Below are 18071 nucleotides of genomic sequence, written 5' to 3' on the forward strand. Positions count from 1 at the left end.
GTACCACACTACTTGTAGCCTTGCGGCTTCAAGCACCATTTCTGATTTGACTTTTCAAGGTACTACGGACACTACGAATTAAGCCACGCTATAGCACTGCCTGGTTTGCGTGTTGCACAGTCATAATTGCTTGTGGGAGCAATACTGTCAACAAAACAATATTGCACGACAGTTTGAGCAGTTAGTGACTATTGGAGTAACGAAAGACGACAACGGGGATCTCAAAAGTGCAGCGTTATAAGGATTAGAATGGTGTGTTACTAAAGTTGAAGAACGTTGGAAGTGTGGAAGTAGCTCTTGTAAGGCAAAGAAAGCTCTCAGAGATCCCGGTTTTGTGGGCATGATACGATTCCCTTCAGTGGTGCAACATCTACCAAAAAAACACCGAAAGGTATGACAAAGCTGTGGGGCAGTATATTGTTGACGAGCGCGTGATGTTTTCTCCGTTGACATCTTTTTTACCGCAAGCGGGAAATCGCGTTTACTGTAAGCCCCAGAGCGAAGTGCCATAAACAAGATCGCCCAACAACAAAAAATGGTGTTGTATTTGATGCATCGTTATCCGATTAGGTGTTGTTGCACGAGTAGCAAATGGAGAGTTCCTTAACCGTTCAAAACACGAGCTGTAACCTCTCAAGACTACCAAGATCGGGGAGAGGTTGTTTTACGAGTGGAGGTAGTATTTGTAGTAGTAGTAGATAGTAGTAGTAGTTGATAGTAGTAGAAAACATTCAAATGGCGAAGTAGCACGCAATAATAAAAAGGAAGCACCCTTCCTCCCAGTTTCACTACGTCGCGGGAGTCTTGGCTCATCCTGCTCTTTTTTTAACCCAGCCAACAATCTGTTCATAGAGCAGTAAATATGCCGCTGTTGCTACATACGGTTTTGTCCATTGTTCTACGCTCTAAAATATACGCCTGTGATTTGAAATATCTGACAAACACCATGTCTCAGCTGCAGACGCAAGTTTCTTTAACCTCATGGTTATTCGGACGGACATGAATGCAGGACTTCAGCGTTTGAAGAAAGTAGCAACCCTGCTGCTACCGCTGTTTCAAAGGGGCGTGGCCGCCAGACCTAACGCGCTATCGTTCATAGCAATTCGCTCAGAGGAATAACAGAAGAAAATAAAGCAATCGCCGTGAGAACTGGTCAAAGAAAAGAGCGAAACGTGGCCCATGGACATTTTTTGACGAAGAGGAGAGTACTTTGTGAACAATAAAACAAAAACGATATAATAAATGATGTCCTATATTACGCTTAACAATGCTTCAAAAACGAATGTCTATCATTATGGAAGAGCTGAATGCTTTATATCAAACGTCTTATGTAAGTGATAGCGCAGTCGCACGCGTCAAATTTTAACAGGTTGTTTTACATTTTCAACAAGGTCCACATGTTCGATGAACACGTACAGAAAATTACGTGACAAAGCGTAGAAAATGCCGATCTTTTTTTTTTATTCTGATATGTCTGTTTTAAATTAGGAGCTTACACCGGGGAATATTTTAGTTAATTTACTTAAAGGGACACTGAAGTGAATTTGTCAAGCTCCCGTTTTTGCTTGCACTGCGTAGACTGGCTCAAATTAGCACACTTTTCATAGTTTATTCGGTTGACAAATCGGTAATTATTTTACAAAGCGCGAAAGAAGAAAAACTACGATGCGCGGTTTGCGGCGGCCGCACCAACTAAAGCTGTGACGTTAGGAGGAGCGGGCACCGTGATTGGACGATGCCCAAAGTCAGCAACCAAACAAGTTTCGGTTTCGGTTTCGGTTTTGTAAAACACAACCGTTGGCGTTGTTGGATAGGCATTCTCAATAACTCAGTAATCATCGTACCGCGCTTCTGCCATGTTGTCAGCTGTAAAAATGCATAAAGATAAGCCTCCTAGGATGGATTGGAATCGTAGCATTCACTAGCGGAGGCCTACGCAGTGCATTAACGCCCTCCGCGTACCCGCAGACGCCCAAATCTCATGCGCTTTTCCCCCATATTTGGAGCTTCCCTCCCTCATGCCTGTGTAGTAAAAAGCATGTTCGCACCAGGCCAAGGGTCTGTTCATTCTGGCCTGTGCCCACTGCCTGCAAGCAGCCGGTGCTTATGGCAACAGCACGCCAACGAGAACTCGCTAGCGCGCCAGTGCCAGACTGCGCGCGATTTGTGAACTAGTTCGTGGAGCCATGAACGTTGCGGCCCAAAAAAAGGTGAACTCAATATAGAACACATCGGCGGAAAACGAAAAAGTTAACTTACAAAAAAAAAATAGCACGTACTGCGGGGATTCGAACTCGTGACTTGCAAAATACTTGCGGTTGCATACCTAGCAAGCCAGACCGCGCGGCCACGGAGCGGGCTCCGCTGGCATTGGTTATATAGGGTATATATTGTACAACCAGTTTACACTTTTCTTTAGTTTTGGCATTTCAAGCAGCTTAGGTGACTATTTGTTGTATTGCGCTCATGCAGTAAGCGTCGCCCTAGTTTCCACAATAGCTCACGTCTAGCAATTGCATTTCGTAGACGGAAAAGCGTTCGCAGATGCGTAGTCGTGCTGCTGACCGCTGTGCTTGTTCGCCCAGCGCAAAAAAGTGCTTCCCGCACCCTAGTTTTACGCTGTACGGTAAAAATATCAGTTGATTTTATTTCCTTAGTACCTATATTGACTTCGCTGACTATTCTCCCACCTTCAAGAGGCCTTATATTTTCCTACTGGCATACCAGTCAGCGAAGCGTCGCATGTGCGTTTGTGCAGCGCTTGTGTGAAGCGACCTTGACTTGGAGCTAGATACAGTGTACAAACTAACCAAGTAAAGAAAGGCAAATTCTACCATTCACAAACGAGTCCTGGCTTCGTTTCAACTGAGCGAACGAATCGCGACGACCCGTCGGCGGCCGGCGGACGAAACGCTGGGCCGACTGACTCTGTCTGAAGGCCGGGGAGCCGTGCAGTAGCGCAGCCAATTGCCAGCTTATCCCCTCCTGACGTCACACGAAAACGCCGCAGAAAATGGGCGACCGTAAAGAGAGGCGGACAGCATTTTCGAATTAATTTTTCTACTAAAGAAAATCGCGTAACGCGCCCAGGGTGGTCGAAACATGGCCTGGGGACTCCGGACTACAATTTGCGCAAGTAATCCCGCAATGTTTACATATCAATTCAGTGTCCCTTTAAGGACAAATGTGAATTTAAATTAAAAAAAAATAAGCTTTGTGTGCTTCAATGACGGCGTTTAGTAAAATAAACTGCAGGAGATCCCACTTTATTTTAATCACACGGACAGAAAGCAAACTTTACGGAGTTTTTTTCTTGCCAACGGTACATCGCCCTTAAGCTCAGACCATAAATTCCAACTTTAAATACACAGCAGGAAAGCCAATTTTCAGTTTTGGTAATAAAGGCTACATTATTCCTACACCACATATTATACAATGGGATTTCTTTGGGCCTGTAACAGGCCCCTCAATATACGAAAACATGGTTTTGTATTTTAGAAAGGTAGCCTAATGATAACAAAATAAATTCTCTGGGAGGACTTGGACATGGCTTTGGGCCTTGGGCGTGTTGGGGCTGACTTTCGCTTTGAATTTTGGAAGGCTTGAAGTGCTCTTTGGCTTTCAAATCTGGCAGTTTGGATTTTGGACTTCGGGAGAGCAGATTTTTTAGTTTGCCTTTAGCTCTGCCGAATAGGACAAATATTTGGGCTTTTACCGTATTTCTCGTAAGAAAGGGCCTTATTATTTTTCCCTGTTTTTCTAGGAGAATATGATAACAGGTTTAATAAGGAACAGAGGAAAAGGAAAAGTAAAGGAAGGAAGTAGTATTGAAGACGGATATAAAATAGAAGAAGGATAGAAGAAGCACTCTATAAAGAAGCAATAGTAAAACTGAATAGTATAGAAGAAGGACTGAATGAAGGGAGAAGAGTGACTAAGGGGAAGGCAGTTCTATAGATCACAGCAAAAGATTTGCGTTCCAAAAGTTCATTGCAAAATTGCTCAATGTGTTTTGTGCACGGAGCAATTGTAGACATCCTGTGTATTCAACTGTAGCTAAGCCAGTGTGAACATATTGTACCCAGCTGTACTTGTACTCGAGCAGTTCCACAGCAAAAATTTTGGCAGTTTGCTAGCACCAAAGCTGTTGCATACCTGACAAAGTTACTTGCTGTGGTCTTAAATGTCTGCGCATACCGATATCCTCGCTTTAATTCTTGATCTTCCGCTAAATGCAGGGACTCACACCAGAATCATGCATTCTTTTCAAACAATGTGTGGTCTTCGTAAGCTGTACAGGAAGCTTCAAAATGCGACGTAGCAACAACCGCGGTTTCCAAGTGGTAGGCGTTTTTATAATGAGCACAAAGCCGCAGACTCACTCCCTACAGCGGTGCCTCCTTTTAAGATGAACACATTAATTAAAAAGACTATGTGTTGATATTTCCGCGTACGCTAAAGCTACCCAGACTGTCTAAATTATTCCTGAGTCCTCCACTATGGCGTGCCTTATGCGCCAGGTATAGAATCGAAGAGTTACGCCATCCGTATAAATTAATCTAAAAACGATGTAGGTCTAAAACACGTCTTTGCCACTACTTTTCCAGGAGCTGGTGGCGAAAGAAGCCGATAAACCTCTTGTATCAACTAACCTTGGGAAGTATTCCACCACCCCATTTTAATATCATTAACGCCAAATGTAGTTCACAGCGGCGACCAGGTCTTTACAGACAGCTGAGCACGAGTTTCTATGCTTAGGGCCATACACAGAAATACAAGGTATATAGCAGTATTTCGACTGATGCGCCCAGATACAATAGAGATTTCTTACAAGTGGGACCTTGGTGAGCGGAAGGATTCAGTGTATCCGCTTCAGCAGTTGGCGATGTCAGCAATCTTGGGCTTCCTAAATACCTATTTATCACACTAACCTTGTGAACGGCCTGCTTGTGCCCCACAAAAAGCACTCCTGCTCTGCATCTTTTTCTGCGCATAGGCTATAAATGAAAGCGGGGATGCCGGTTCTTGCGAAACGTGGTTTTGCATTTACAAACCTGAAACTGCGCAAATATACGCCTGCCGGAAGAAAAAGCGACAGCAGAAGCGAATAACCACAAATAGTTTATTAAAAAACACACACATGACTAGATATCTAAACTAGCGCCGACACACCACCGTGGTAATCTTAGTAGCATCAGAGACAACATTTAAAAATGTGTGTTCATTTTCATACAAATTATAAGAAGGTTCTTTTTCAAACTTTAAGCGAAGCGTTTCTTTGCACACTTTCGCCGTCCGTGGGTTTCCCTGAAATCCGTTTGTGAATTTTCTCTCTCTTTTCTCCTCGCAAGCAGTAGTCGCTCCTTGTGCATAGCTGCAACAAACGTTCATAAGTCTGGCATCAGATAACCCAGCAATGGCTTGTGGAGTCGGTACCGTCGGGCAACACACTGCTCCTATACATTCCTTCCCCTTTGGCTCATCCTCCTTAGCCACATTTGTCGCTCCCCAGCGCATGTGCCTATCCGCGGCGTTCACGCCACATCACGTGCGCCCTAGAATGGGGATGAACCGGCGCATCAGCCAGTTCATAGTCGGCGGTAGGAAGAGTAGGCCGAGCTAGGGTTTCTACGCCGTGTGTTCGGGAAAAGCTCTCCGAAAGGAAAGGAATTGAGAGTGGTCCACCAATAGTTGTTTGTTTTGATTTATGTATAAGCAAATCACTCTAGTTTTTGGTGGGGCAGGTCTCAACCGCGTTCTTCTTACCGAAGGGAGGTGGTTAATTATTACACTTCTATGATTGAATAAACACCGTATGAACCATTTTCCTTACCCCCATTCTGCACTCCTACTCAGTTGTTTCTTGTGCTTCATGAACGACTCGTTATGCCTAAGTACACACGGAGCTCAGAAGTGCAGAGCGTGCTAGCATGGCTCATTTCTCATTACAAAGGTTTGGTGCTTTTGGCGTTCTTTTTTAACGGTGGCTTTTTTGAATGATGTATGCCAGTCTCCATGTGAGCAGAGACATGTGTGCAACCGGCGCTGCGCACACGAAATACAGTGTAGTGTGAGTGGATACGCAAGATGGTCCTTTTTACGATCATAGCACACTTGGGGCAACAGGCTAGCCGGTGCAACAGTGGCGAGCAGAAAAAAAAGCGGCATTTTGTGCACGATATACACATTTCTTCGGGAAGGTTGGTCGTAATTGTCCCTTCTGTAGAAACCTGTTGTTAAGAGGCAAATACACCAACCAAGGGCGTTTATTCAAAGCGGTCCCAACGATTCGGAGCCAACTCGGCTCCTTCATCAGGGGTGACTATGTACGACAAGAAGCAGCGGTTATATAGGTGTCTTCTGCTTTTTCTTTTTTCTTACTGGATTCTTGCCCTTGCGCGCCGGAGGCCGTGGGCGTAGATGGTGGGAAGGGCTCTGAGGGATCTGTTCAGGCCTTGCTGGTTCCCTTGGATGTGCGAGGACTCAAGCAGTAATCTTTGTGAGTAATTCGTTTCGGTGCCAATCACCTGCGCGCCGTCAAAGTTAATCCGGTGGTCAGCTTTTTCGCAGTGCTCGGCCAATGCACTGCGCTGAGTGTCGGACTTGCGAGCGTCGTTTTTGTGTTGGCGGAGGCGTTCCGGGAAGTTCATGGTCTCCCCAACATAACTAGCGGGGCATTGTGCGCAAGCAATTTTGCAGACGACCCCTTGGGATTTTTCTTTTGGCGGCCGCTCTTTAGGTCGAGGTATGAGCCGTCCAAGAGTTGACACTGGCTTTTGGGAGATGACAATGCCTTCCTTGCGAAGAATGCGGGATAATGTTTCGCGCGTTCCTTTAATATTGGGGACGGGAAGACGGGTGTGTCGGCGTGCGGAGGGGGTGGGGCGGCGGACGGCGGAGACAGGAGAGGGGTTGTTGACCGGCGGTGCCTGCGGCGTCTGTGTAGAGGAATTTCCTTGGTTGCAGCCCGGCTGGGAGAGACGGCGTTTGACGCGTCGTATGAAGTTGCTCGTGTATTTATTTTTCTTCAGGTCAGCGATTACGGCTTTTTCTTCTTTCTTCCGGTCCTCTTCTGTTGAGCATATAGTTCTGGCTCTAAGTAAGAGAGCTGAGACCACAGATGATTTGTGGGAATTTGGGTGGCAGGAATCGAATTGCAGGTAGCGGCCGGTGTGGGTGGGGTTCCTGTATACTGTGAAATTTAGTCCGTCTGGCTGTCTTTTTATAAAAATGTCCAGGAATGGTAAGGTGCTGTTCGTTTCTTTTTCCATGGTGAATTGGATGGCCGGTTCAATCGAATTTAGCTCCGGCAGGAAGTTGTCTGCTGTTGTTTCTTTGATGACACAAAAGCAGTCGTCTACGTACCGGAGAAACACCTTGGGCTTTTCGGGGAAATTTTCCAGAGCGGTCCTTTCAATTTTTTCCATTCCAAGGTTGGCTGTGGTCACTGAAATAGCTGCCATTATCGCAGTGCCACTTACTTGCCTGAAATATTCCTGCTTGTAGCAGAAATATGTGCTTTGCAGGCAGAACTGCAGAAGTTGCGTTATCTCGCCGACGCTGAGGCACGTCGTGGAGCTCAGGCTGTCGTCGTTCTCGAGAGCACTTGTGGCGGTTGCGACGGCCAGGGAAACAGGGACGCTGGTGAAAAGCGACACGACGTCAAAAGAGACGAGTCTGTCCCCAGGGTCGATCGGCACTTCGAAGACAAGTTCGACGAAGTGGCTGGCGTTCTTGACGTGGGTGGACGTTTTGCCGACGAGAGGGGAGAGAACCTGATGAAGGAAGTTAGACAGGGCTCGAAGTGGTGAAGTCGTGAAGTCCACAATAGGCCGGAGGGGCACATCGGGTTTATGAATTTTTGCTAGCCCATAAAACCAGGCGCTGAGCCATTCCGGCAGATCAGTCGCACATATAGGCTTCGGAAATCGGGGTACTTCTTGAAAATGTTGGCCAGAAGTTTGTTAAGCTCCCTTTGAACTTGGGGGGTTGGGTCCTTTTTCAGTTTTTCGTACGTTGAGCAATCGAAGAGGTCTTGAATTTTGCTTTCGTAGGCTTGGCGGTCTAGCACGACGGTACAATTTCCCTTGTCGGCAGGGAGGACGACTACATTATCATCATCCCGTAGGCTACAGATGGCTGCGGCTTCATCTGCGTTTAAGTTATGGAGGTGCTGTCGGGGAATGCTCCCGAGAACGCCAATCACCTTCAGTCTGACTTATTCTCGTGCGCCTGCCTCAAGACGCATAATCCCACTTTCGATGGCAGTCACCATTTTTTCCAGAGGGGGCCGGGTAGTCGTAACGTTAAAGCCATGACCTTTGGCCAGAACGTCCGTCTCGGAAGGAGAGAGTTGTCTGGATGACAAATTAACAACAAGGCTGGCACGGTTAGCGGGTGTGGCCTCTTTTTTCTTCAGTGCCGAAAGCTTGCTTTCATGGGATGCCTGATGTTTTTCTGATGCAGACGAAGCGATACTTTTTGCAAAAGAATCCAGTGAATCAAACTTGCCTGGTATGCGATGCTCCAGTTGCCGGCGGAGGAAGAAAAGGTCCAATTGCTTTCTCCCTAGGATCGCTTGGCACTCGTGGACTCGAGCGCGCACTAAACGCCGTTCAGCTTGCGCTATGATGTTGTTTCCTTCAGGAGTGTGGACCAGGCGCTTGAGCTGGAGGCTGCGAGGCACGACGTCCAAGACCCGGCAGGTCTTCGTAAAAGCGAGGTGATTCTTGAAGGATGAGATGCTTCTGGTGACGTTTACGTAACGTTTTGCCAGCGCTGCTGCCTCTTTGCCGAAGTCGAGGCGTAAAGACTTGAATGTGAACATCTTCGACAGAACTCTGTCTGGTTGGGTTGGGAGCGGCCGCCAAAAGAAAAATCCCAAGGGGTCGTCAACAAAATTGCTTGCGCACAATGCCCCGCTAGCTATGTTGGGGAGACCATGAACTTCCCGGAACGCCTCCGCCAACACAAAAACGACGTTCGCAAGTCCGACACTCAGCGCAGTGCACTGGCCGAGCACTGCGAAAAAGCTGACCACCGGATTAACTTTGACGGCGCGCAGGTGATTGGCACCGAAACGAATTACTCACAAAAATTACTGCTTGAGTCCTGCCACATCCAAGGGAACCGGCAAGGCCTGAACAGATCCCTCGGAGCCCTTCCCATCATCTACGCCCACGGCCTCCGACGCGCAAGGGCAAGAATCCAGTAAGAAAAAAGAAAAGGCAGAAGACACCTATATAACCGCTGCTTCTTGTCGTACATAGTCACCCGTGATGAAGGAGCCGAGTTGGCTCCGAATCGTTGGGACCGCTTTGAATAAACGCCCTTAGTTGGTGTATTTGCCTCTTAAGTTTAACCCAACCAGACAGAGTTCTGTCGAAGATGTTCACATTCAAACCTGTTGTTGTAACAAATTAAACCAATACCGCAACGCCGTTCCCTGAAAGAACTAGTCTGGATGGGGTTAAAAAATAAAATTTCTCTACATGAATTTTGCCTCCAGTCTTGAGCAACCTGTTGGGCACCACGTGCACAAAAGCAACATTCGAAGATGTGTGATATCGTAAATAATTGTAGGTTTAAAAGAACCTTTCCTGATTTAGATGGATACATTTAGTGTGTTTGCGAGACGGCCTAATTTTGACAACTGGGGAAAGCCATATGTTCCCTCACGAGGGTTCTAACCACATCGCATGCATCGCAAGGTTCAAAAGAAGTTCGTTGCTTAGGGCGACACGTTTCAGTTTTTCAGAGTTTTATTTAGTGGGCTCTAGAACGGCAAACTAGTCTGTGTAAAAGAAAATGAAAGGCAACATTGCCCACAGGATAGACAGCGTGGGCGCAGGAACCCCGCAAGTGTCGCAGGCATCCTCTAAATGGCACACAGCCCCAAAACTGCAGCTGTCAGGCCCAGAGTTTGGGTTGGTTTTTTGCAACCCCAACAACGTGCGTAACCTATGCACCAGGATCACGAAACGACCGACGAAAACTGCAGCTACCCCAAAAACGCATAATAGGTCTACGTGAGGGCGGTACGGGGTCGTCTACATGATTCTGCTAACATGACACGGAGGACTGATGAAGGAAACACCACTTATCGATGAGAAATAACACCTATCACCATAGCATCACCGCGTAGAGTGAGTACAAAAGCCATGCGATCGCTCCCGAATTATAACAAAGTACTCAAAAATAGCACGTCCTGGCGAAGGAACTAATCGGGTCCTTCAACATCAGAAGAAATAGCAAAACCTGATCAGCAAAGCTTCCGTATTTTGGTGTAAAATTTGATAATAAAATTTCAATTGTTCGTTGGGGTCACTAAGAGGACGGCATGTGCAGGCATTCGCGGAAAGGGTATGCCTATACCTACACCTTCTCACTCCTCTACTTAATAGTCTGCGGTCGTCCTGCCCATTGTAGGGGCAAAAGCCCTTTAGGGGCTGAAGCTAGCCCCCTCTCATGTCGTTGTTCTTTATTGTCATTCTAGCCTCATGTAGTCACGGAAAAAATCCTCCTGGATACTCTTTTACCAACGCTTCGTGCTAGAACGCTCCGTGCTTCCAAGATACCAGGTACACAGCCAATCTGTATACCTTTACCCCCAAAACAGTGGCCTCTGAGTGAGCAAAAACTGCAAGGCGCCAGGAATACAGTTTCACACTGCATTCTTCGTCCCCCCCCCCCGGTTTTTTTTTTTGTTGAGGTGGCCCGAACGTTTTTGTGGGCATTTCTTCTGAGGATTCGTTTTCTTAAGCGAGGGCATGCACAAAGGGTTTTTGCAAATCGTATTACCTTATGTATAGTGTCACTTGGGCTGTTAATTAGTTGTTTTTCCACATGTAGCGTAGATCTCTAAGTAAGACATTTAGATTTACTTTTTTGAAACTACCGCGGTGTGTGAGGTGCAATGAAGATTTATGCTTTCCCGTTGGAGTAGAAATTCCGGATAATATTGCCCCAACCTTTCCACTAGGCCATCCTGTGGTATTCTTTGTTGAACACTTTTTATATAGATTTGCGCACTGAAGACGCTTGTTTAAAGTGGCTGTTTTACAGCTTCCCTTTTTAGCGTTTTTGTTGCTATGCTACTGCAGATAGAGCAAATTTTGTGGTGGCCTATACTTTACTGAGAGGCTTTGGGTTAATCCTGAAGTGGTGAATATCATTGACTGTTGGGGCCCTTGAAAAATCTTTTAAAGTTTGTATAACAAGCACTTTTCCGGGTGAGCGCCCTAACTTCTTGCTCTGCAGCTATAAATACAAAGATTTTTATGTCATTTTAGAGAGACGAAGTATATAAATAACTTCCCGTGTAGGTAGATTCCGCTAACGACGCTAAATTTTCACAGCACCTTCTCGCCATTGCCCTCTGGTGTAAACCTAATGCGGCTGTCGTGGAAATCAGTACCCTGAAATGGACCGCTACAAGGACTCTCGCTTTGAAGCACGCTCCTTTAATCCTCGCACTAAGTTACTTCACAATTAAGGTGTACCCATGCAAAACTCCTGGCCGGTCTCAATACATGACCATCTACGAAGGTAATACAGTACAATTTCGTTAATTCGAACTTGAAAGGTACCATAAAATTGTTCAAATTGAACTAAGTTCCAATTAGCGGGTGGGCGCTACAATGAATGCATATCGCGACACACTGCGCTAGCAGAACACGAAGAAGCAACGTTTCATCTCATTATAGCAAATTAGGCTGTACTACACGTTTGTGGGATGTGGAAATCTCTATCTTCGTTTTTAAATCCTTAGCCGAGAATTTTTTACCCCTCGCCATGAGTGGCACAGTCAGTGGGTTGTCGGTGACGAAGCCCCAAGGGAACGAAAGAGGCGACACAAGAGGCTACCCTCCGCTGCAAAAACAAAAGCAGTACTACGACGACCAACACATGCCGCACATTCTACAGCTCAGATTGTTACAGAAGCCACGTGATCGCAGGGCCAGACCAGCATCCCCGGCATACAGAAAATCTGCAACTGCATAAGCCGCCTGTGCGGCGCCCGCGGCTGAGTAGAAATAAGCTGCCGCTGCCGCAGCCGCATAGCGCGCTCAACACTAATGTTTTTTCTGTTTCAGTGCTTTGCATCTCTAGTAAATTTGGTTAGTTTGCATTTGCAACACATTCTAATCACTCTGGGCCGGCTGACGTTTTCTGCAAGGAGCGATGGAAACCAGGGGTTTCGAGTTCGAATCAATCGTTTTACATACAGATGCGTAAGAATTATCTTGAGTGTTCCACCATTTAAATATACTGGGCTGTGGCGGGGCCATTGCATCAGATCGAATTACCCGTAAGTTCGAACTAACCGATTTCCAGTTAACGACGCTTTACTGTAATGTTATAAGCATCCGTTGTAGCTTTGAGTTCGCCTTAAAGATCCCTAAATACTTTCTATCAACTCAGCCGCTAGGACGGCTGTGCATTGACGTCAAAGTCGTTCAAACCAAGTTTCATTGACTTATACCCTTAGAGTAGTTCGCAGTGAATTTGGGAATATCGTAGACGTTTTCAGAGCTGTCACTAGTACTCACTACATAATCTGCAACTCAAGGTAGACCGACAGAATTATGTGTGACCCCTGGAACAAATTTATAGTCGTTCCAAACCTCACTCAGCTAATTACAATGGAGTGTCATCAGTAAAAGAGACAGAAGAAAACACTTTGTATTCTCAATAGATGAGTTGGTACCTTTGCCCGTCACTCTTCATAGCCACTATGGTTTCGCGGATGGGGCTTGGCCGAAAGCAAACCATCATCCAGTATTTTAATAACGATAGTCTTACTTGATAAACACAATGTACTAAAGTTGTATTTGTCTCTATAATTTTCGATCCGGCCATCCTTCCGCCCCTCCTCCCCTAAAAAATGTAGAGTGAGAGGTTTCTGTGGGAAAAACATCTGCGAAACCCACACGGTAGGATGCGTTATACTTAAAAAATAGGCCGTTGGAAGATTTCGCAGTTGCTTTTACAAACAATACCTGCAATGCGAATTCAAAGAATACAAAAAAAGTCGCAGAGATGAGGACTTGTCCCGTGGTTTTTCTGTGCCCTTGTTTCAGTTCGCGCTGTAGCTATGTTTGCAAAATGCTTTAAACTTGTTATACCTTTTTAGATGAAAAAAAACTTCAGGCATATTACAGCGAAACATAAATTCGTTCACAATACTATCATTGTTTATCTCTATAAAAAGAACGTGTGTGTCATTTTTGAAAAAGCAAACACATAAAAAGTTTTAAAAATTCAACGACACAGTACAAAAGAATTCGTCTAGAGTTATTGTGTCAAACGCCAAGTCCAACAGTCATTATCAGGCCAATGTGTCGAGCGGAAACCTTGCGAAAGCCAAGAACGGAAATATAACTTAGTAAAACACTATTAGGCTAATAATGGGAAGGCTAGGAAAGGAGGGCGAGAGGGCGAGACAGCGTCGCGGAGATAATAGCCGCAGTTTCATCCAGGAGATCCAGAATACTCCTTTTCAACAACCTTTGAAACAAAGCCAGCAAAGACACGATTTTGTTTCCTTCCGGTATACTGTGGTTTTTTGAAACATGAAATTTATATTGTTATGGGAATGTTTTATTTGCTATTAACAGCTTTCTGACTGCAAAACGTCTACTGCGCAATGCATCTTTGACCACGTCTCCATAATAAACGTTCAGAAATATTTCAACTTTTCCCTCTTTCCTGAAATTCTCCTCCATTTTAAATTATTGCCTCCTATGCAATGTTCACCCTTTTTAACTCCCCCCTTACATCTTCCCAATTATTGGCTGTATTGAGTTCCTAATGTCTATAAATCAATACCTGTCACTTTCTTTGTAGCAGCATGACAACAGGCTGTACTGTTTTTTTATGCAGACAGAGATTACAAAGGCTGTGCGGCCATAAAATTCAAAGGTCCGTGCCCACAACAGAAGCTCAAGAAAGGAATTTGGTTTGACCCCGACCTTAGAAAATGTGTGAAGTTTGAGAATGAGAAGTGTCAAAACTATAGAAAAGTATTTTTTACTGAAGAACAATGCTACACCGAGTGTGCAGGTAAGCAACACATGATAAAAGTATTAAGAATGGCTCGTAATGTTGTTTCATAAATATGTGAGAAACAAATAAATATTTAATGAGAAATCTACCCCAAGATGCACAACAATGTAAAAGGTTAGGTAATAGTAGCAGTCACATATTGAAGCTGTTATGGGTTGCGTCAAAATATTGCACATCGTATTTCGTTGGGTGCTACCAAAATGCCATAAACCGTATTGTTATAAAACTGGTGTACCCTACTGCTTTGAGCATGTGTTGTGTTTGTGTTGTGTTTGGTTTGTTGAGAGCGTCTGGTTGCACGCGATTGTGGGATATGTTCGACGCCAAGCGGGAGTTTTCCTGTAATTCTTTTTATTCTACACAAGCTATCTGATTTTATAGGGAGAGGGGTTCTCTTTTTTAGGATGATCTTTATCTCGATATAACTAGGCTGTTTCATAAGAAGAGAGCGCAAAAATGAAGGTTTATAGGGAAAACGCCGTGGTATTCGTTTCGCCAACACTTGCTAGCGCACATAACACCAATGAATGCTCTTTCGCAAAGTGTATTTCTTGTGTTCCAGAAGAGCAGCAATTCACAGAAATAAACTTTTATTTCTTTACAAATATGCGTAATCATTCGCTAAGTGACAACATTCAGCAGTTTTGGTGTTATGAATTTAGAGCTAAGTTTAGAGGCAGTTGTTTTAATCCAATTTACTAAGTGGCGTTCTCCTCGTTTTTCTCAATAATTAGAGACCATGTACATGATAGTGCTCAAAAGCTTCAAGTAGTTTGAACACAGAAAACACCCAATTCTGGTACGGCTTTATAATACTTTCAGGATAAATTCCGTTTTCTGAAGGATGCCAATAGGCTGGAAATATTTTGCGAAAGTGCAATTCCATATTGCTTGTCGTGAGCCGCGGCCGGATAAAAAATGGAGCAATTTACAGGTTCCTGTAGCACTGTTAAAATAATGAATGACTGAATGAATGACTTTATTGCAGAGAGGACGCTCTAAAGCCCTGTGGGTAGGGAATGGAAATGAGGATTGGGAAAGGCAACACTACGTTGTTGTAGTACATCTAAGTAATGTTCAAGCTTTACTGCAGGTATTACTGTAGCTGTCGCTCAAGGTTCGGTTTGAGTAAAGCACATACAATGGCCTTCCCCTGAGGAGAGGGAGTGTCCGGCATAGTTCTTGACGGTACATTACGGTTGGTGGGGCAAGATGGATGCGCACCGGTGTTCATTTGTTACTGGTGAAATTCAACAGGTAGTCGGTCAGCCATTAAAAAATATAAACCCTAATAGGCTGCTATGAATGAGCGTCCAGTATTTATCGAAACATAAAACTGAAACCGTTGCACACCTTTTAGACAAAAATATCTTAGTTTCTTTCTGCGGTAAAATAAACCGGACCAACGTCTTTTTAGTCTAGCCCATTGCCAAAAATTGCTCTGACCAATTACCCAACAGGCTGACGCCTATAGCGTAACAAATATGCATAGACAAGGTATGTCCACGCTCCGTTGGGGCAGGAATAATGATAATGTAGATAACAGGATAAATATAATTACATATGATAATTGTGCCAGCGAGGTTGTTTTTTGGAAGAGAAGGTTTGACAATACTGGACACACGAAAGCATGCATGATGTCGTCGGACACAGACTAAGTATAATCACAAAACCCTTGCTAGACACATAATTATAAAGAGAAAAATTTAACTGGTGTAGTTACTATAAAATGTCACACATACATAACTTCAATCTCCTGTGCAGTGGCCGCTTCGACATCGCACTGGAGCCGTGAGCCGGCTGTTAGTTAGGGCCGGCTGTTAGGGGGTAGGTGTGGTTGGCTATTATGCTGCGTTCTCTGCCCAGCGCTCGTGCATAAATATAACCTCTTAATGGCGGGTGCTACTAAGTTGTCCGCATTATCGTAGGCTCGCAGACATACGTCGCTCAGCGTTGAGGTGGTCTGAATAATCTGGTCGAGCTGAAAGCTCGCGGATCACATATTTCCTGGATGCCTCGGCCGTGCCAAGGGTTACCCTGGCTTGGAGTTCTCGAATACAGGCAGGCATATAGGTCAGAAACGGGTTAGGTTTGGATTTGTAAAGTGAAAGTTTGGGCATGTTGGCAATTTATTTTGGTTAAACGTTCAAAGCGCGTAAATGAGGACAAAAAAGAAAACAGGACAGAGCGTGTCATGTGTTGTCCTCGTCTTTGTTGTCCTCGTCTCCCGCGCTCTGAAATCCTTTTCTAAAATAGATTTGTAAGTTCTTCGGAGCGTATGCGTCGTTCAGAGACTCTACAAATTGCGTGCACCTTCTGCCTCCGGCTTCCCACGACCTTTTTTGCTTTATTGACTTACCTTTATTCCTTTTGTAGTTTTCTTTCCGTTTCGCCGCATGCTGCTCCGCGGAGTTTGGCACGCGTACTTTATCGTGATAACGTAAATTGCTTCTGAAAAGAGGGCTTCAGACATGAACCACCAGAAGAGTTTTGTGGTGAGATGTTCAACGGGGGTAGGTGGGGACGGCCCTGTAATTTTCACACACATACTGCTTCGTGCATTCCGAATGTAACCAACGCCGTATCGATAAGCAGCACATTGAAAAACACACCAAGTAGGCAGTCTGTTAAAACTCCCATATCATAAATACGTACTAGTTATTAACAGAAAACTGGGACTCACCCTTTGCAAATGAGTCTTGAATAATGAGCAATCATACCACTAATCGACCAGATGGCGGAGAAATATCTAAGCTGGTGTAGGTTTCTGCGAACGAATGTTTGCCATCCACCTATATGCAACCGTACGGCTTCAATGGAAATCTACACAGCTTTCTCAGAAACTTCGTCGTTGAAGGAAAATTCGTCCTGTCCAGGAAGCACCTATATGCAACCGTACAGCTGCATATAGGTGGATATCAAACTTTCCTTTGCAGAATCATACCACTAATATAAACAAAGGTGTTCCATACCCCCGCAACAGAGCCATAACAACACAGCACACCAAAAAGATATCCACGACGTCCCAAAAAGATCTGAAAGGCTATGCCCTATCGCTATATCTATTAAACATCCAAAGTACATGCAATATTTCACCAAAAACTTTTATATTAAGAATGGGTTGCTGGTTCTTTATATTCGGATGTTATCTCGACCATATTAGAGACGTACTTCCTGTATAGCTGATACTTTATTTGTGGACGCTATTTAGAAATATTTTGCTGACCTAGTTCATACGTTGCGGGTATTTCAGTTTAAGCTGGTAGGTGTCTATCGCAGTAACATTTATTTTAGCCATATCTTCTATAGTTTACCCGCAGGCGTACCTTTGTAGGTTACCTAGAGGTCTGCTTAGTGAATGTGCCAGTTTTGCAAACCATGAATACTGCTTTTGGAAATATAAGGGCTGACGCCGTAATAAATAAACTAGACTCAATATATGCCCGAACAAACTTTGAGGCTCTTAGCAGTTTTTCTTTAGTAAAACCACCTTTTTACTTTATCGTTCTGCCTGTGTAACGAAAATACAAATGGTGGCGTCACAACCCACCGACAACGTTGTGCAGCCACATCTGTGAATAAAAAAATTATCGAAGCTTGTGCTAATGGTGCAACGTTGGGGGAACAGGAGAGCGGATGGCTTTTGTCCCTTCACGGGATACCCGGCTCTTGCACCTGACATAGATTTTCCAACTTGCTGCTGAATGATCTCCATGAGTGACAGGCCCAGGTCGTATCGTTCGCTGGCTATTACATGTCTAACATGGTCAACCCTGTTAGCACGTGCTCGAACCGGCCGAAAATGGCTTCGCGAACTTGGCATTTGTAGCGCGAACAGTTTGGTGCTCCCTACTTGCGATGCGAGCGTACGTGAACTGTGTAGTTGAACAGCACGCCAGATATTATGCCACGATTTGATGGCCAGAGTGTTTTCGAAGGAAAAGTCGGATGATGCCGCGCCACCGTCACAAGGCCCACGCTCACGTGCGCTCAGTATTTTCGTT

The 18071-nt window shown here is 44.9% G+C and overlaps 1 protein-coding gene across 1 annotated transcript in view; it reads left to right on the forward strand.

Moving 5' to 3' along the window:
* The window catches only part of LOC144149787 (carboxypeptidase inhibitor SmCI-like), a 196399-nt gene that overhangs the window by 59977 nt on the left and 118351 nt on the right, over positions 1–18071 (forward strand). Inside the window, exon 3 of the mRNA XM_077681430.1 lies at positions 13885–14064. Within this exon, the coding sequence (XP_077537556.1) occupies positions 13885–14064 (180 nt within the window). The remainder of the gene's footprint in view (positions 1–13884; positions 14065–18071) is intronic.

The sequence above is a fragment of the Haemaphysalis longicornis genome, unplaced genomic scaffold (assembly GCF_048455015.1).
Source record: "Haemaphysalis longicornis isolate Haplotype H1 unplaced genomic scaffold, Haemaphysalis longicornis Haplotype H1 scaffold_8, whole genome shotgun sequence".
NCBI classification, from domain to species: Eukaryota; Metazoa; Arthropoda; class Arachnida; order Ixodida; family Ixodidae; genus Haemaphysalis; species Haemaphysalis longicornis.